This window comes from Aedes albopictus, chromosome 2 (genome assembly GCF_035046485.1).
Source record: "Aedes albopictus strain Foshan chromosome 2, AalbF5, whole genome shotgun sequence".
Classification (NCBI taxonomy): domain Eukaryota; kingdom Metazoa; phylum Arthropoda; class Insecta; order Diptera; family Culicidae; genus Aedes; species Aedes albopictus.
Window position 1 is genome coordinate 227,625,898 of NC_085137.1, and position 14,485 is coordinate 227,640,382.

The following is a 14,485-nucleotide window of genomic DNA, read 5'->3' on the forward strand; positions in this document are numbered from 1 at the left end:
AACCTTTTATTGTACGGAATAAACCGAAAAATTTCGATAATTATTTCAGCACTATTTCTGACAATTTGATGATATTTTTTTTCCGTCAGCCTTGTTACAATTATTTAGGAACATTTTCTTTAATTTTTTTCAAAACGCTGGGCTCTATTTGGTTTATTTATTTTCCTTTTAATAAGGCGCTTCGACTTGCACTTTGCCTGATGTCCAGCTTGATATTTTGTGAGAACTTCCAAATATCATGTTGCAGCTAGAAAGAAAACATCCAAAGAAGTCAATCTATCCATAACGAAATTATCTTGGAACAATTGAAAAACAACAATGTTGAATGACTGCGCGTAAAGTTGTACATGCGATTTACAGGCTGGCGTTATTGTAGTTTTTATAAGATTAGAATTGCCAGGGCCCGTAGCGTAGTGACTACTCGTTCACTTCATAAGTAGATGGTCATGGGTTTGATCCCAGCCCCGGCACTTGCAATTTTTCGTCAGTTGCTCTTCCCCCCGAGAGCAGCTGACGCCTGACCCTCTTCTGAGCATATGCTCTAACGAACCCGGAAACTTGGATATCGGCTAACGGCAACTAATAATGGACCCCCAATCAGACTGGAGAAGAAACAAGAGCCACACATCAACATCTTCGTGCTCATCATTCTACCCATGGAAAGGGTAGAAAAGTGACAGCAGCACAACGGCATCCAGTTCGATATTGTACGATTAGAATAGAATACATTTAGGCGCTACACAAAGTGTAACTGCAGTTGCCAATTGGAAACACTCACGCAATGCCCTAGTGGACAAAAAGAGCTTTGTAAATTAGGTTAAATGATTGAAAAATAAAAATAAGATTAGAAATACAAATAATGATATCTGTTATAAGTAGGTGTAGAAAAACACATGAACAATAAGCTTAGCAGTAAAAGAGATGTAACGTCATTAATAAGGAACCGAATGACATCTATCTAGTTTATGAAACAAACAAAATTGAGAAGCGCAATGTAATAGTTTGGCCACAGACAAACAGACACTTGGCATGACACTTGGAACAAAGTGCGGATAAAATCGTCGTCACAAAAATATAATCGCCTTAGCATTGGGCGATTATATTTTTTGTGACGATGATTTTTATCCTGATATGCTGATTCGCAAACCCGTTGAGTAGATGGCGGTAGTGAGCAAACGTCAAACGGGAGCAAAAACGATGCGAGTGCCATGAGCGAGAGATTTGCGAACTACAGAATATTTGAATAGTCCGTTAAAAAGGGAAACGATAGGAAGTGGGTAGAGTGAGACGTCTGTTTGTCTGTGGTTAGGCGCTCCTTTGGAGCTGGAGGAATACTCTGCATCTTCACGATGTTCCTTTTTTCTTGCGTTAAATAAAAATGACAAAGCATGTTCAAAAATGCAATGCTCACTTGCTTCAATGCCCCAATAATTCAATTTATTTTTAGGAAATGTTCATTTGTTAAGCACACGCTTATGCTTCGCTTCAGGCCTGACATGACCACCAGTTGATGATAATTAAATCGAACATGCAATGTTACCATTGAAGTTCACTTACTATGTATATTGTACAATGTACATATACACATCCAGTCACGTCCACGGTTTGAGTCCATAGGTAGTCCTTCCGATCCGACAGGATGGAAAATAACCCAACACGCGGCCCAGTCGGGGGACTTTGGGATTTCGTTTCACCGAAGGGGGTGTTTATAAAAACATACAGAAAACAACTTTTTCGCATTGCAGTGGTGGGCACGAATGGGGTTCGCTCCCGTCCCAAACTCTTGCTAGATAGATACCACGAACCACGAACCGGAAGCCTACACCGACCGGTCGTTTACCGGAGATGGGTTGTAGGCAGACATGTACCAGTATCTAGTGGTGCGTGCTGACGAGTGATCTCCAGACAAGCGAAATTGACCTTCGTGCAAGGCCGTAACATTCTATTTTCCCTCGCACGAGGGGCTTTTATCGGTATCCTAATAAATTCTATGTAAATGGAAACCATTCAACAGTTTGTTGGTTTGTTCTGCAATAATAGCGTGGGTGGGCTGTTATTCTGTTTGAGTGCGTTCAATGTCTGCGTGTTTCAGGGGAAACGCAGTTCACTAGAGAACACTATGAATCAGGGCCAAAACAGCTCAAGTAGCAAATTGTATTCGTCTTGAAATAACAATAGCTTTTTTTCATAATAATTTGTTTCTTTCCCGCATTATTTTACCACCATTTTCCGAATTGCGGAAATTACAACGTCATATTCTTGCAACTGAGAATGTAAAAAAAGTAAATAAAAATGTTTACTGTTTCAAAAGTCTCTGTATTCCCTCAAAACTTCTGAAAAGGTGCATACATGTGTTCATGTAGCCCATTACAGGGATGTACAAATATGCTGGAACGACGAAATTTAGGTGAAACATTTTCAAACATTACATATTCATAAAGATGAACGGTTTATGAACGGTGCCATAATCTAGATAATGGGGCTGTCCATTAATTCCGTAAGGGTTTATGGAGGGAGGGGGGTGGGGTTTGAGAAATCTTACGCGCCATACAAAATTTTTTAAGTTCTCATACAAAAAATCTTACAAGGGGGGGAGGGGGTATCGAAAAATCGCTAAAATTCCCTTACGTAATTAATGGACAGCCCCTAATCTCGTTTGAAGTTTCGCACTTTGCTTTGTCCTTATGGAGGGTACACGCGAACACCCCGCTGAGTAAATTTTTAAAAGAGTCGCTCTGGGTGTATTATCTGGCTGAAATTTGTGGAAGATTACTTTAATTTTAAACAATATTAAGAATTTTTTTTTAAATAATAGAAATATCTGGAACAACCTGTAAATAATCTTGGTAATTTGTTGATAAAATTCTTAAAGAAATGCTGAAATGCATCGATAGTAGCATGCGTGAAGAAATACCCTGGAGGAATTCTTGTAGCTCTCTCGAGGAATCACTGAGAAAATAAATTCCGAAATGAACCCCAGGTCTAGCCCCAGGTAGATTCAGTGGAGAATCGCCTGGAGAATTTTCGGTATCAGTTTCAGTAAAAACCATGGAATATTTCTGAGACATCCCTGAGTGTATTCAAGGAAAAAACTCCCTAAGGTATCTTTGGAAAAAAAATCCAAAGGAATCCGTGGGGAAAACTTAGTATGAATTTCAGAAGCAATTTCCGGAGTATTTGTGGTATTAGTTGCAAGGAAAATTGTGGGTGGGATCCCAAGAGGAAACTCTAAACCCCATGAATGAAACCCTGAAGGAAATCCAGTTGAAATTCCTGAACGATTGCCGGGATTAGTTTCTTTAAAAACATAGACACAATCCTAAAAGGTAGAACTTTTCAGGAAATTTCTGAAACAATCTGTGAAAAATCCCTAGGAGAGTTCTTTTAAAATTTATCGAAGAAATCTCAGAAAAAATCTTTCACTTCAAATCTATAAATGTCATGAAGAACTATTGAAAACTTTCCAGGAGAATTGTTGAGAGACATTCACAGATAAATTAATGGAGAAATTCTGGATGTATTTTTTGTTGCAATCCTAGGAGGAGTCCTTTTAGGAAACTATAACATATTTTCTGGAGACATACAGGAAATAACCCCAGCAGTCACCAGCAGTACGAGAAGAATTATAACAAGCAATTGTAACGAAAATGTATGTGTATGAATGAACTCTGGGATGAATCCTTTAAAAATTATAGAAAGTAATGTAGATCAAGCCGTTGGTAAGTCAAAATACTCACACAGCAACACCATGTAGTGCGATAGTTTCGAAATGGAAGACTTACGGACAACATACGGTTCTTATTAACATTAACTTGTTGCAGGCTAAATCTATAAATCTTCTTCTGAAGTTAAGATGTCATTATAGGAAATAATATGCCTATTAGTGCCACCTGGTTATGGTGGCTGGAATCACGAAAAATAAAAAAAAAAATATTAGAAAGAAGATATGGCAGCACTGTCTTTATCAAAAATAATCATTTTAAAATACCGGGAAAATCACTCGGACATCCCACACGATTAAAAAAGATGATACAATTGAATTGGTTATTCAATGTTTAATAGTGATGAAATTTCAATTTGTAAATACAGTTTAAGTATATTTATTCTACTTTAAATGCAGTTTTGAATTTTATGCAACTTTTTACAACTTATTGTCATCGCCATATTTAAATGGCGTAGAATTTTAGAAGGTGGTGCATTCTAGCTTACCACAAACTATGTATTCTATGTTCATTGTTCATGGCACAAAATTCACAAATGGAGGATAACGTGCCTGTGGAGCTACTGATGTATTAGGTATGGGAAAATAGGCTAATGAGATTCCTTTCAAAAATTCCTCCGAGGATTCCTTTGGAAATTCTTCCAAAACTGTTCCATGGATTCCTGTAGAAATTCGTCTAGAAATTCCTTTAACAATTCTTCCAGAGATTCTCCGAGAAATTATTCTAGGGGTTGAATCAGATATTCCTCTTACAATGTCTTTGGCAATTCATGAAAGAATTACTTAAGAAAATATTAGAAGGATTTCTTGATAAAAATTCTCCAAGGGTTCATAATAAAATCTTCTGGAGATGCCATTAGAAAATCTTCCAAATAACAAAGAAATATTTTAAAGGATTCCTTAAAAAACGTTTGTAGCAATTTTTATCAGGAAATCTCCCATGGATTATTTCAGGAATCAATTCCATTGGATTTATTGGACATTTTTGCTGGAATTACTCCAGATATGTTTGCATAATTTCTTTCAGTGACTTTATTCGAGATTCTTCCAAAGATTTCTACAGAAATTAAAAAAAAAATCCTTTTGAAACTTCTTCATATTTTCGTCGATGAGAATTTTCATAATTTCCTTTCAAATTTACTTCAATTATACTTCTAGAAATTCCTCCATATTTTTTCTAGGAATTTCAATAGGACTTTCATAAAATATTTTAAGAGATTTTTCTATGAAACATAACAGAATTTCATTCAGATGATTCTCCAGATATTCGTCCAGGGGTTATTACAGAAACACGTCTACAGCTTCCTCCAGAAAGCCCTCCAGAATATTATTCGGTATTTAATTGAGATATTTGTCAAAAACGAAAATCATTAGAAAATCTTTAAGTAACCCTCAGAAATTTCTGGAATTCCTTTAGGTATTCCTTCAGAGATTCATTTTAGAACGCTGACAGAGATTTTGGCAGCGACGAAATTCATTAATTCCTCCAGAGTTGCCTAACAAAAAAAATTTCAGGAAATTCAGCAGGGATTAGTTTTTTTTTCAATTCACTTTTTCAGGAGTTAAACTAGACAAAATCCTCTAGAGGTTCCATCAAGAATTCTTCGATCAGGGATTTCCTCAGTAAGAAATATAAGGGAAATCCCCCTAGGAAATCATTCGAATATTTCATGAGGGGTTTTTTTTTAAGTATTTAGGCAATTTATGTAATGAGTGCAAATTGTTAATCAGACTGTTCTTATTTTGTCTGTTGAAAGATTCACTGGGCATAGTAGATAACATATCGCAGCCTTGTATTATGATAAAAGTTAATCTTATACCCGTAGACTATTTGATGTTAACTCAACAGCAGTTTGGATAACCTAGTACACAAATAAAAAACAAAACTATATAATAACTTAAAAAATATAGGCCCAAAGGATTAAGGTAAACTTGTCAGAAACAATATTACGAATCTATTTTTAAATATCACCCAAACTTGAATTGCACCAGTAAATATTGTCTCTTTGGGCTGTGAAACAAAAAAACAGCAATCATAAACATTCCTAAATATCGACAGACTTGCATCACGTTTTTTCAATTCCTCATATTCTTCTACTTCTTCTTCTTCTATGTGGATCTACGTTCAAAATGGTACTTGGCCTGCCCTACCTTAAGTTTAGTGTTCTTCGAGCGCTTCCACAATTGTTAATTGATGGGCTTTCTTTACCTGCCATTGCATGAATTTGCATATTGTAAGGCAAGTACAATGATGCACTGTTTATACAGTGTATCATACACTATATCCAGGGAAGTCGAGAAATGTTTCCGATCGGAACGGGAATCGGAGACATCGTCTCCGGATTGGTAACCCATAGCCTATTCCACACGGCTTACTGGAGATCCCATTTTTTTCTACCAGGAAATGCATGATTTTTTTTAATACTCTAATGTATTTCTAAAAAAGTTTTGTCAGATTCTAAATGAACATAGTTTTCGGGAAACTGAGAATAAGAGGAAATTACGTTGGTAGACACTCTGATAAATAACTACTTATTTCTAAGGGAATTGTGGGTAAAATGAACAGTGTGGTGTTTTACAGCAATTAGGATATTTTTACATATTGTAACAATTGGGTTCTCAAATCAAAATCAAAAATCAAATCTACACATACACAGCCATTCATTGAAAGAATCCTGGAAAATGATAGAATCGACCAACTCTACCATTTTTCTTGTCATTATTAATGTTTGCAGTACATCGAAAATGCATTACAAGCATTAAAGCGGCCAGGCCTACTGTGCAGCGTTATTGGTTTTACAATTAAGCCTTCGAATGGGGACATCTCGTACCAACCATTCAGCTTTTAAAATGCAAAATACGTGAATATCGATGGGGGTGACGATGCTAAGAAGGTTAATGCCACCCCTTGGTCCTTCGCTTCCTGGGATGGAACACAGATATTTGGTCCGTGTCCTGGCCCTTATGCCAAGGCTTAAGCGCCTTTACTCGCTCTCTGAAATGAAACAAACTGAATGCGAGGGATACGTTGCCGTAGTCAAAAAATAGTTTTTGAAGTTTATAAATTCCCCCTTAAGGGAAACGTAGTTTGAAATGGTCTCACCCATTTATCTGGAAACTGCTGTTCCTCAGTGTTAACGGGAACATCATTACAGCTCAGTCAGGCTTGCTCCTCGTCACACCTCCGTCGCGTATGCAGTCAGTCTTCATTTGAACATTACGCCGCTTCATCACCCACAAAATTATAAGTATGAGACCACATACTCGTAAATCACCAAGCTCAGGACTTTGACTAAGCTGCTAGCTGCAGCAGTCAAACACACCCAAACACATGAAAGCCCTTACGCTATCAACCGTTACACTCTAAACACGATACAAAACTATAACTTTCATCCTACGCAATATCTTCTATTCAGTAAACAAAGTGTCGTTGCCGGATTTGGCATGTTTCTAGACCAAAAATCACAATATTTTTACGGATTTGCACTCATTTTAAGTAACATACACAGTTTTTGCTGTCTCACTTTGTACGTAACAGTTGCCATCCGTCGAAAACAGTGCACCTGGTGCAAACTTGGGCGCAAACCTCCCGGAGATTCCGTTTCTAAGTTTTCCACACGCGTACCGCAATCCGGGGGGCGTAGCGCAAGTCAAATCACCATCGAATCCGCGGAAACGAGGAACACGAAAATAAACGACATATTGTAACAATTGGGTTCTATTCAATAACATAAATCATTGTATTTCTGCTGATATTGTACTTGAAAATGTACTAAACCACTTTAAAATGGAAAAAATATCAAAAACAAGCGAACAATATTGTCTGATGTAAAACTAAGCCAATCGTAATTGAGGTTAATTCGTCCATTATTCGCAAATTTATACAAGTGTGATACCATTTTCCAATAATTTACTCCTAAACAAAAGCATTTAGTGGAGAAAAAAAAAATGGTTTCGTTTTCATTAAAGTTATAGAAGTAACTGTAAAACAAACAGAGCTTGGGGGTAAAATGAACAGTTGGTTCAAACCAGAGATAGTTTCGGCTTTGCATGAACCAACATAACATCTAATCACAGTTGGTTCAAACTTTATATAATTTTTACAATATTTTGCTCAAACTCGGTATACTAGAATCTCTAACGCATATCGTTACATAACTAGAGTAAAAAGTTAAGAAAACATGCTTTACTCTAACAAAATAAGATAATTATTAGAAAATCCGCATGTTTTAGTATTTTTTTTTTCAAATAATAGTTCCAGTACTTTGCAAACTTTGAATAAGACGTTTTAAAATCGTAGCACATTCAATTTACATCAAATTTACTGTTATGTAGTTGAATATATCGAAATTACACGTTTAAATCACCATTGTTCATTTTACCCTCATTGTTTTTTGATACTTGGTTTTCTTGCAGTCTTTGCAATCGAAAAAATTTAAAGAAAACTGTAGTTTTGAGTATTTTTTCATCTAGAATGTTAAGAATACAATCCCATGTACGATATTACATGGTAAAAAAGAAAGATTTTAACATATTTCTATTGAAAACGGTGCCAAACGCTTAGAGTGTTCATTTTACCTCAATTTTCCCTACTACTAAGCGAGAACCGATTTTGTTTTCACCATCAGCTACAAATCCCAAGTAACATTAATTATTTCGTGGCTATCCTGAAGTAATTTCTCAGATAGAATAATAAAACTTATCAATAAAGCTCTTTGTTCTGCAAATCCGAGGTAAATTAGGCATAAAATATCCATAAGACTTATCTGGTCCACTCTTCAGGAGATCTCCAAGGCGGCTTTTGAAGACTGCTTTGAAACTAGTTGTATTTATGTACTTGCACTGATGATTGATTATAAGAACTTCATAAAACTTTAACAAGAATAACTTGAGGCATGTTGATCTTTTAGCTGTCTTTCCCAAAAGTGCTAACATGTAGTGCATAATAAATGAAATCTTTTACCTAAGCATCATGCAGATGCGAACTAGTTTTGTTTCATGGATGAAATGTTAATTGAACTGCGAATTAAATTTCATAAATTTTAAATGGCTAAATCATTTATTTGCCTGACAGATCATTGATGCCAGGGAATCACAATTTTCCGTGACATATCCACTTTTTCGTTGATATGCCATTCAAAACATACGAAAATAACAAAGCGCCTCAAAAATAATATCAATCATTAAGGACAAACGTCTTGAAATCCCGCTTCAACAGGGCATCAGAACTTCAAACGCACAAATCTCAAGAAGCAAGCTTCAAACAGCAGTGCGTTTAATTATTCTGTTCTTGCTCACTTGTAATTAGCTTTTAATAAGAAGCTCAGGTGCGCTGGTTTTGTTTACGAAGAGATTTGTACCCTCGAAATTGTGAGTAGGTGCCAAAGTCGGCCATTGTGGCGGCCATGTTGGGATTCTAACAAGTCTGTCCTTAATAGGACGAAGACATAAATCTATCTATATATATAAAAATGAGTTTGAAGTTCCTTTGAGGCAACAAAAGTCACGAACGGCTGAACCGATCAGAATGAATCTTGCACGGTTCGGTTCGTATTCATGTTGGCTGTGTTTATATGTACAAAAAGTTACGAAAATCAACCAGAAAAGTAGGAAAATTGATAATGTACTGATTTTTCATGAGCTGGGAAGGAAATCAACACGATCGAAATGAAACCAATCTAGAGTGCGGTGCTATTTTGAGCCCAACAGTTGTCAAACCACCACAAGACGGCAAGACAAGGTTTGCCGGGACCGCTAGTTTCATATAAAAACAAAAGACTACGCCACTTTTTCAATTCTTTCTAAACATGGCTGTCGTTCGAAGCGAACAAAACTCATGCAGCCGCCAATTGTTATTACCTTTAATCCAAACAACCTCTAAACAATGATGCAACCAAGTTGCCTATTTATTGAAGATTGGTTTTACTAGTCTATAGATGAAACTTATTCGTTTTATTCAAGTGTAACATTTTTTGACAATTGTTTGTTTACGTTTTTGGAGCTAGAAAATTGTTTCTGTACATTTCGTGTACACCTGCAATTCCCTGCAAACACATATGTGTTAATAAAATTATCCAATAAAACGCATTCACTTGCACGTGTTCGTTTGTTTCTCACCCTCCAACTCTTCCCTGAATTGCAGGCTGTATACTGGCAGAACTGTACACCGGCTATCCGCTGTTCCCCGGAGAGAACGAAGTGGAGCAATTGGCGTGCATCATGGAAGTGCTGGGAGTTCCACCAGATGATCTCATCAATACTGCCACCAGGAGGAGATTATTCTTTGGTAAGCTTTCGGTTTCTCTCATTCTTTCCCCATTATTGCGTTTCTAATGTTCTGATTTTATTCTTCCCCAACCCCACAGACTCGAGAGGCATTCCACGGTGCATAACCAATTCCAAGGGACGCAAACGGAAACCGGGCTCCAAAACGATCTCGCAGGCACTACGCTGCAACGACACAGTGTTCATCGATTTTGTCAGCAAATGCCTAGAGTAAGTAGCAAATGTATCGTGGCGTCATAACTAAACTCAATTACAAGCCCAACCAGTCAGTCCGAGAGTACCCGATGCACAGGCTCTCTGTGGGTTGTATTATTTCGTGACTTCACAAAAATGAACGCTGAAGTAACAAAGTATATACCTACGTCGTCGTCGGTCAATGGTGGCGTCATAGTCGCTAGCTTGCGACTACCACCGAGCGGAAATGGGTGCAAATGCAAAGCTTCAAAAAAAAATAAAAGAAAGAAAAACGAAATATGTATGTATGATTTATTCATACAGGAGGTGCAGGTGGCGTTCGAGGAAAATGGGAAATAAGGCAAACATTCCGCGTACTAACTGGTGTGCCCTGAGTCCTGACACAGTGACCTCGTATATAGAGGCGCAAGGGTTAATTGCCATGCATAAATTAATTGGAGGAAATATCTGGACGAATATTTCAGTCAAGGTCGGTCATGGGTTCGTGACTGCTCTTTATAGAACTAGTGCATAATTTCGTTAGGCGGTTTTTTGCTTGATAAGAAGGTTTGCGTTCATTCATGCGACACCTTTGGGAGTGTCAAGACTGCTCTGACATACTAGGTCTGATTGCTTTGTTTGCATATGATGCTATGACTACAATGACTAGCTTAACAGCATTAGATTGCTGGGTGCACTTCTACTGTCTTAGTACCTACCTGTGGAGTCTTTGTGGAACTTAGATTGTTGTTAGCTTCCGGTGCTCCCGACTTATCTGTCCAACTTTGACGAAAGCGAGGTCTGAGGTAGTAAGTAAGTGGCATTGTAAACTTATTCGTTTGTGGTTCTGTTGTTTGTAGCTAGCAATAATCGAATAGAAGTTGAACTGGCCTGATGGATCAGAATGCAGTCATCTAGACACGTGATCTGCATCTGCAGCGGGATTTTTGTACTGATGCCATGATAAAGCATCTTTAAAACTAATCCGGATTGAGTGTAGAATTAGCATTTAAATTAAAATACAAATTAATAAAAAAAAAAAAAAAAACTTATCCGGATAGGTCATCCGGATGCGCTGTAAATTGGGTTCCTTCGGACGCATTGTGGACTGTTTTTTTTATTGTCACCATGAAGCAGAATTGTTTATAATAATAATGATGCCGTCATCCAGCATTAGAGTTCAGTCATCCAGATACGCTGTTTTTTTACCGTTGCCATGAGACACAATTTCTTGTAATTATTTCTTTGACAATAACAACAGTGCGGTCATCCGGACGCGCTGTGGATTAGAGCGCGGTAATCCAGAGACGCTGTGAACTGATCTGTGACTGTCGAATTTATTATAATAATAGCAATGTGGTCGTCCGAACGCGTACGCCATGGTAATCCCAACGAGCTGTGGACTGAAGTGGAGACCGTTTGCCATGCCTACTAGATTGCATGATGTGCTATCACTGCAGTGTGCTCAAATATCACTAAAGGCGAGCAGTTTGTTAATGTAGATTCACTATCACACATCTATCTGAGTTTCTCAGGGAGATGTTTCCGATTTTTCTTTTATTTTATCCGAAGCTTGTGATGAAACCTGGGAAATCTCTTGAAGAAATCCTGGGAGAAATCTAGGGAGTAATATTGGGTGGAATCTGTAGATGACTCCTGTAATAATTTGCCGGTGTATTCACAGAAGGAATCCAGGAAGCATAAACTTCTAGCAGTACTGTCTGGCAAAATCAGAGCTGGTTATTCAAGGTTTCAAAGTCTCGGCGCTCCCATGATGCTACGCCCTCATTTAAATGAATTCAGTATTGTGCCTGTGACATCAGTTTTCCTCGTCAAATCAAAATATACTTTACCCGAGTTCCTGTAGAAATATCTGAAGGTTTTTTTTTAAGATTTACTGGAGAAGTATCTGTAGCAATCCAATGGAAATTCCTGAGAAAAAAAGTAAGACTATTCATTGAACTTCCTTGGGAAATTCCTGGTGGAATTTTTTAAGGCATCTCTTAAAATATTTTAGGTGAGTTCCCACAGAGGACCCTTAGGAAATTCCTGGAGGAATTCATGGTCGTATTTCTGAACGAGCTCTGAAATTCTGGCGAAGAAATCTTGCGAAAAATCTCCTGCGAAACTTCTATTAGGAATCCTGTAGAAATGCCCAGGAAATATGTCTAAATTAATTCCTGACATAAACCAAGAAGAAATTTCTAAAATTATCATCATAGGGATGCCTGGTGGAATTTCCAAGTAAATATAAAAAGGAAAATCTAAAAAAATCTCCTGAGGGAATCTTTGAATGCAGTTCTTTCTGCTAGTAATCGTACAAAAATCTCTGGGGATTCCGTATATTCTTCTGGAGATAGCCCTTCGGAAATTTTCAATGAAATCCAGGACTAAATTCTTGAAGGAATTCCTAAAATACTCTCTGAGAAAATTCCATTCACTTTCAAGAAGAAACCACAGGAAAAGTTTTAGAATAAATCCTTTAAAACATCTCAGGGAAAAACTGAAAAGTTCTCTGGAGAAATTTCAGAAGGAATCCTTGGAGTAGGGTGATTCAGTTAATTTGGACAGACCGTTACGCGTATATATTTTGGACACTTTCATTTGATCTTGCCGTAAATGTCCAAAATATATACGTGTAACGGTCTGTCCAAAATACCCGAATTCCCCAAATATCTAATGAAGACCGTTTTGCGGAATTGTTTTACTAGAATTTTTCTGTCTCCTGAAATTCTCTTAGGGATTCCTCTAAAGATTCATATTGGCATGCCGTCAGCAGGGATTACCTGAGAAGGCCAAGAGGAGTTCCAGGAAATTCATGAGAAATTTCTAGAGTAAACCATGGATAATATCTCTGGAGGAATTCCTGGATGAGTCTTTAGAAAAATCCCTGGAGGAATCACCAAAGGCATTTCTGGAAGTTTCCTATGAAAACTGCCCGGAAGAATCCCAGCAAAAATGCCAGGAGAAATCCCTAGTGGGATCTCTGCGGGTATCGCAGCATAAATTTCTGGAGTCCTGGGAGGCATTCCTGATACTATCATAGAAGGAATTGCTTGTAGAACCCTAGCATTAGCTCCTGGATGAAGGTCAGGAGTAGTTCTTGGAAGAATCACATGAGATATTGTCGGAAAAATCCCAGGATAGAATTTCTGGGGGAATTCCTGGAGGAAACACCAAAAAAACTTCTGGAAAAATCCTAGAAAGGTTGTTTTAAATGATTCCAGCTCATTCCAGCAACAGTTTTTTGAGGACTCCCAGAAAAAAATCTTAGAAGAATTCCGGGGGGCATTATAGCTAGAAATTATGGAAGAGTCCTAGGAGAAATTGCTGGAAGAACCACAGCAGGTAATGCTTGGGAAATCCAGCTGCAGTTCTTGGAAGAAAGTCAAGAGGAGTTCCTAGAGGAATCATAGGAGAAGTTTATGAGGGAATCTTTGGATGAATTCTCTTGGACAAAAAATCCCTGAGGAATTACGGATGTACTTCTGGAAAAATCTCTGGAAGAATTCGTAGAAGGATTCTGGGACACATTATTGTAGAAATTTCAGCAGAAATCCTAGGAAATGCCAGAGGAATTTCTAGCGAAATACCTGGATGAATACCTCGAGAAGTCCCTGGAAGAGCCGGGGGAGATATTCTGAAGGAATCAACAGAAAAAGCCATGAAGGAATCGCAAGAGGAATTTTTGAAAGAATTGCAGCAAGATTTCCCTGGACAAATCCAGCAAGCATGCTAGGATGAATGCCTTAAGGAATTACTATAATATTTTTAGGAAGTACCATAGCTAGAATATCTGGAGAAGGAAGTACTGGGGAACAGCAGGGAGATTTTTTTTAGGAATCGTTGGAGGAAGGTCAAGAGAACTTTTTGAAGCTACTCCACACGAGGAATTTGTAGAGGAAACTTTGGATACAATCTGTGGAAGATTAGTCCTTGGATAAATCCCTGGAAGAACAACCGAAGAAAATTCTGCAGAATCCCCGAAAGATTGCCTGGGAGGATCCTAGCAAAAAGGACAAGAGAAAGCGCATGTAGATACTCTAGCAGTATTTTTGAAGTATCACAGTTAGAATTTCTGGGGGAGTCCTGGCAAGAATGGTTGGGAAAACCTCAGGAAGAATTGCTTGAGGAATCCCTGCTGAATTTTCTGGAGGATGGACACGAGGAGCTTCAGGAGGAATCCCATTAAAACAACGGGAGGAAACCCTGGGTAAAATCTCCGAAGGAATTGCTAGAGGCTTCACTGGAGGGGCTTGTGGAGTAATGTCCGAAACATTGCCGTGAATAATAAAAAAAATCCAC

At 37.8% G+C, this 14,485-nt stretch overlaps 1 protein-coding gene across 1 annotated transcript in view; it reads left to right on the forward strand.

Moving 5' to 3' along the window:
* The window catches only part of LOC109401374 (dual specificity tyrosine-phosphorylation-regulated kinase 4), a gene marked incomplete in the record, with an annotated part of 426,866 nt that overhangs the window by 384,239 nt on the left and 28,142 nt on the right, over positions 1-14,485 (forward strand). The window contains 2 exon segments of the mRNA XM_062851247.1: positions 9,864-10,007; positions 10,087-10,216. Of these exon segments, the coding sequence (XP_062707231.1) occupies positions 9,864-10,007; positions 10,087-10,216 (274 nt within the window).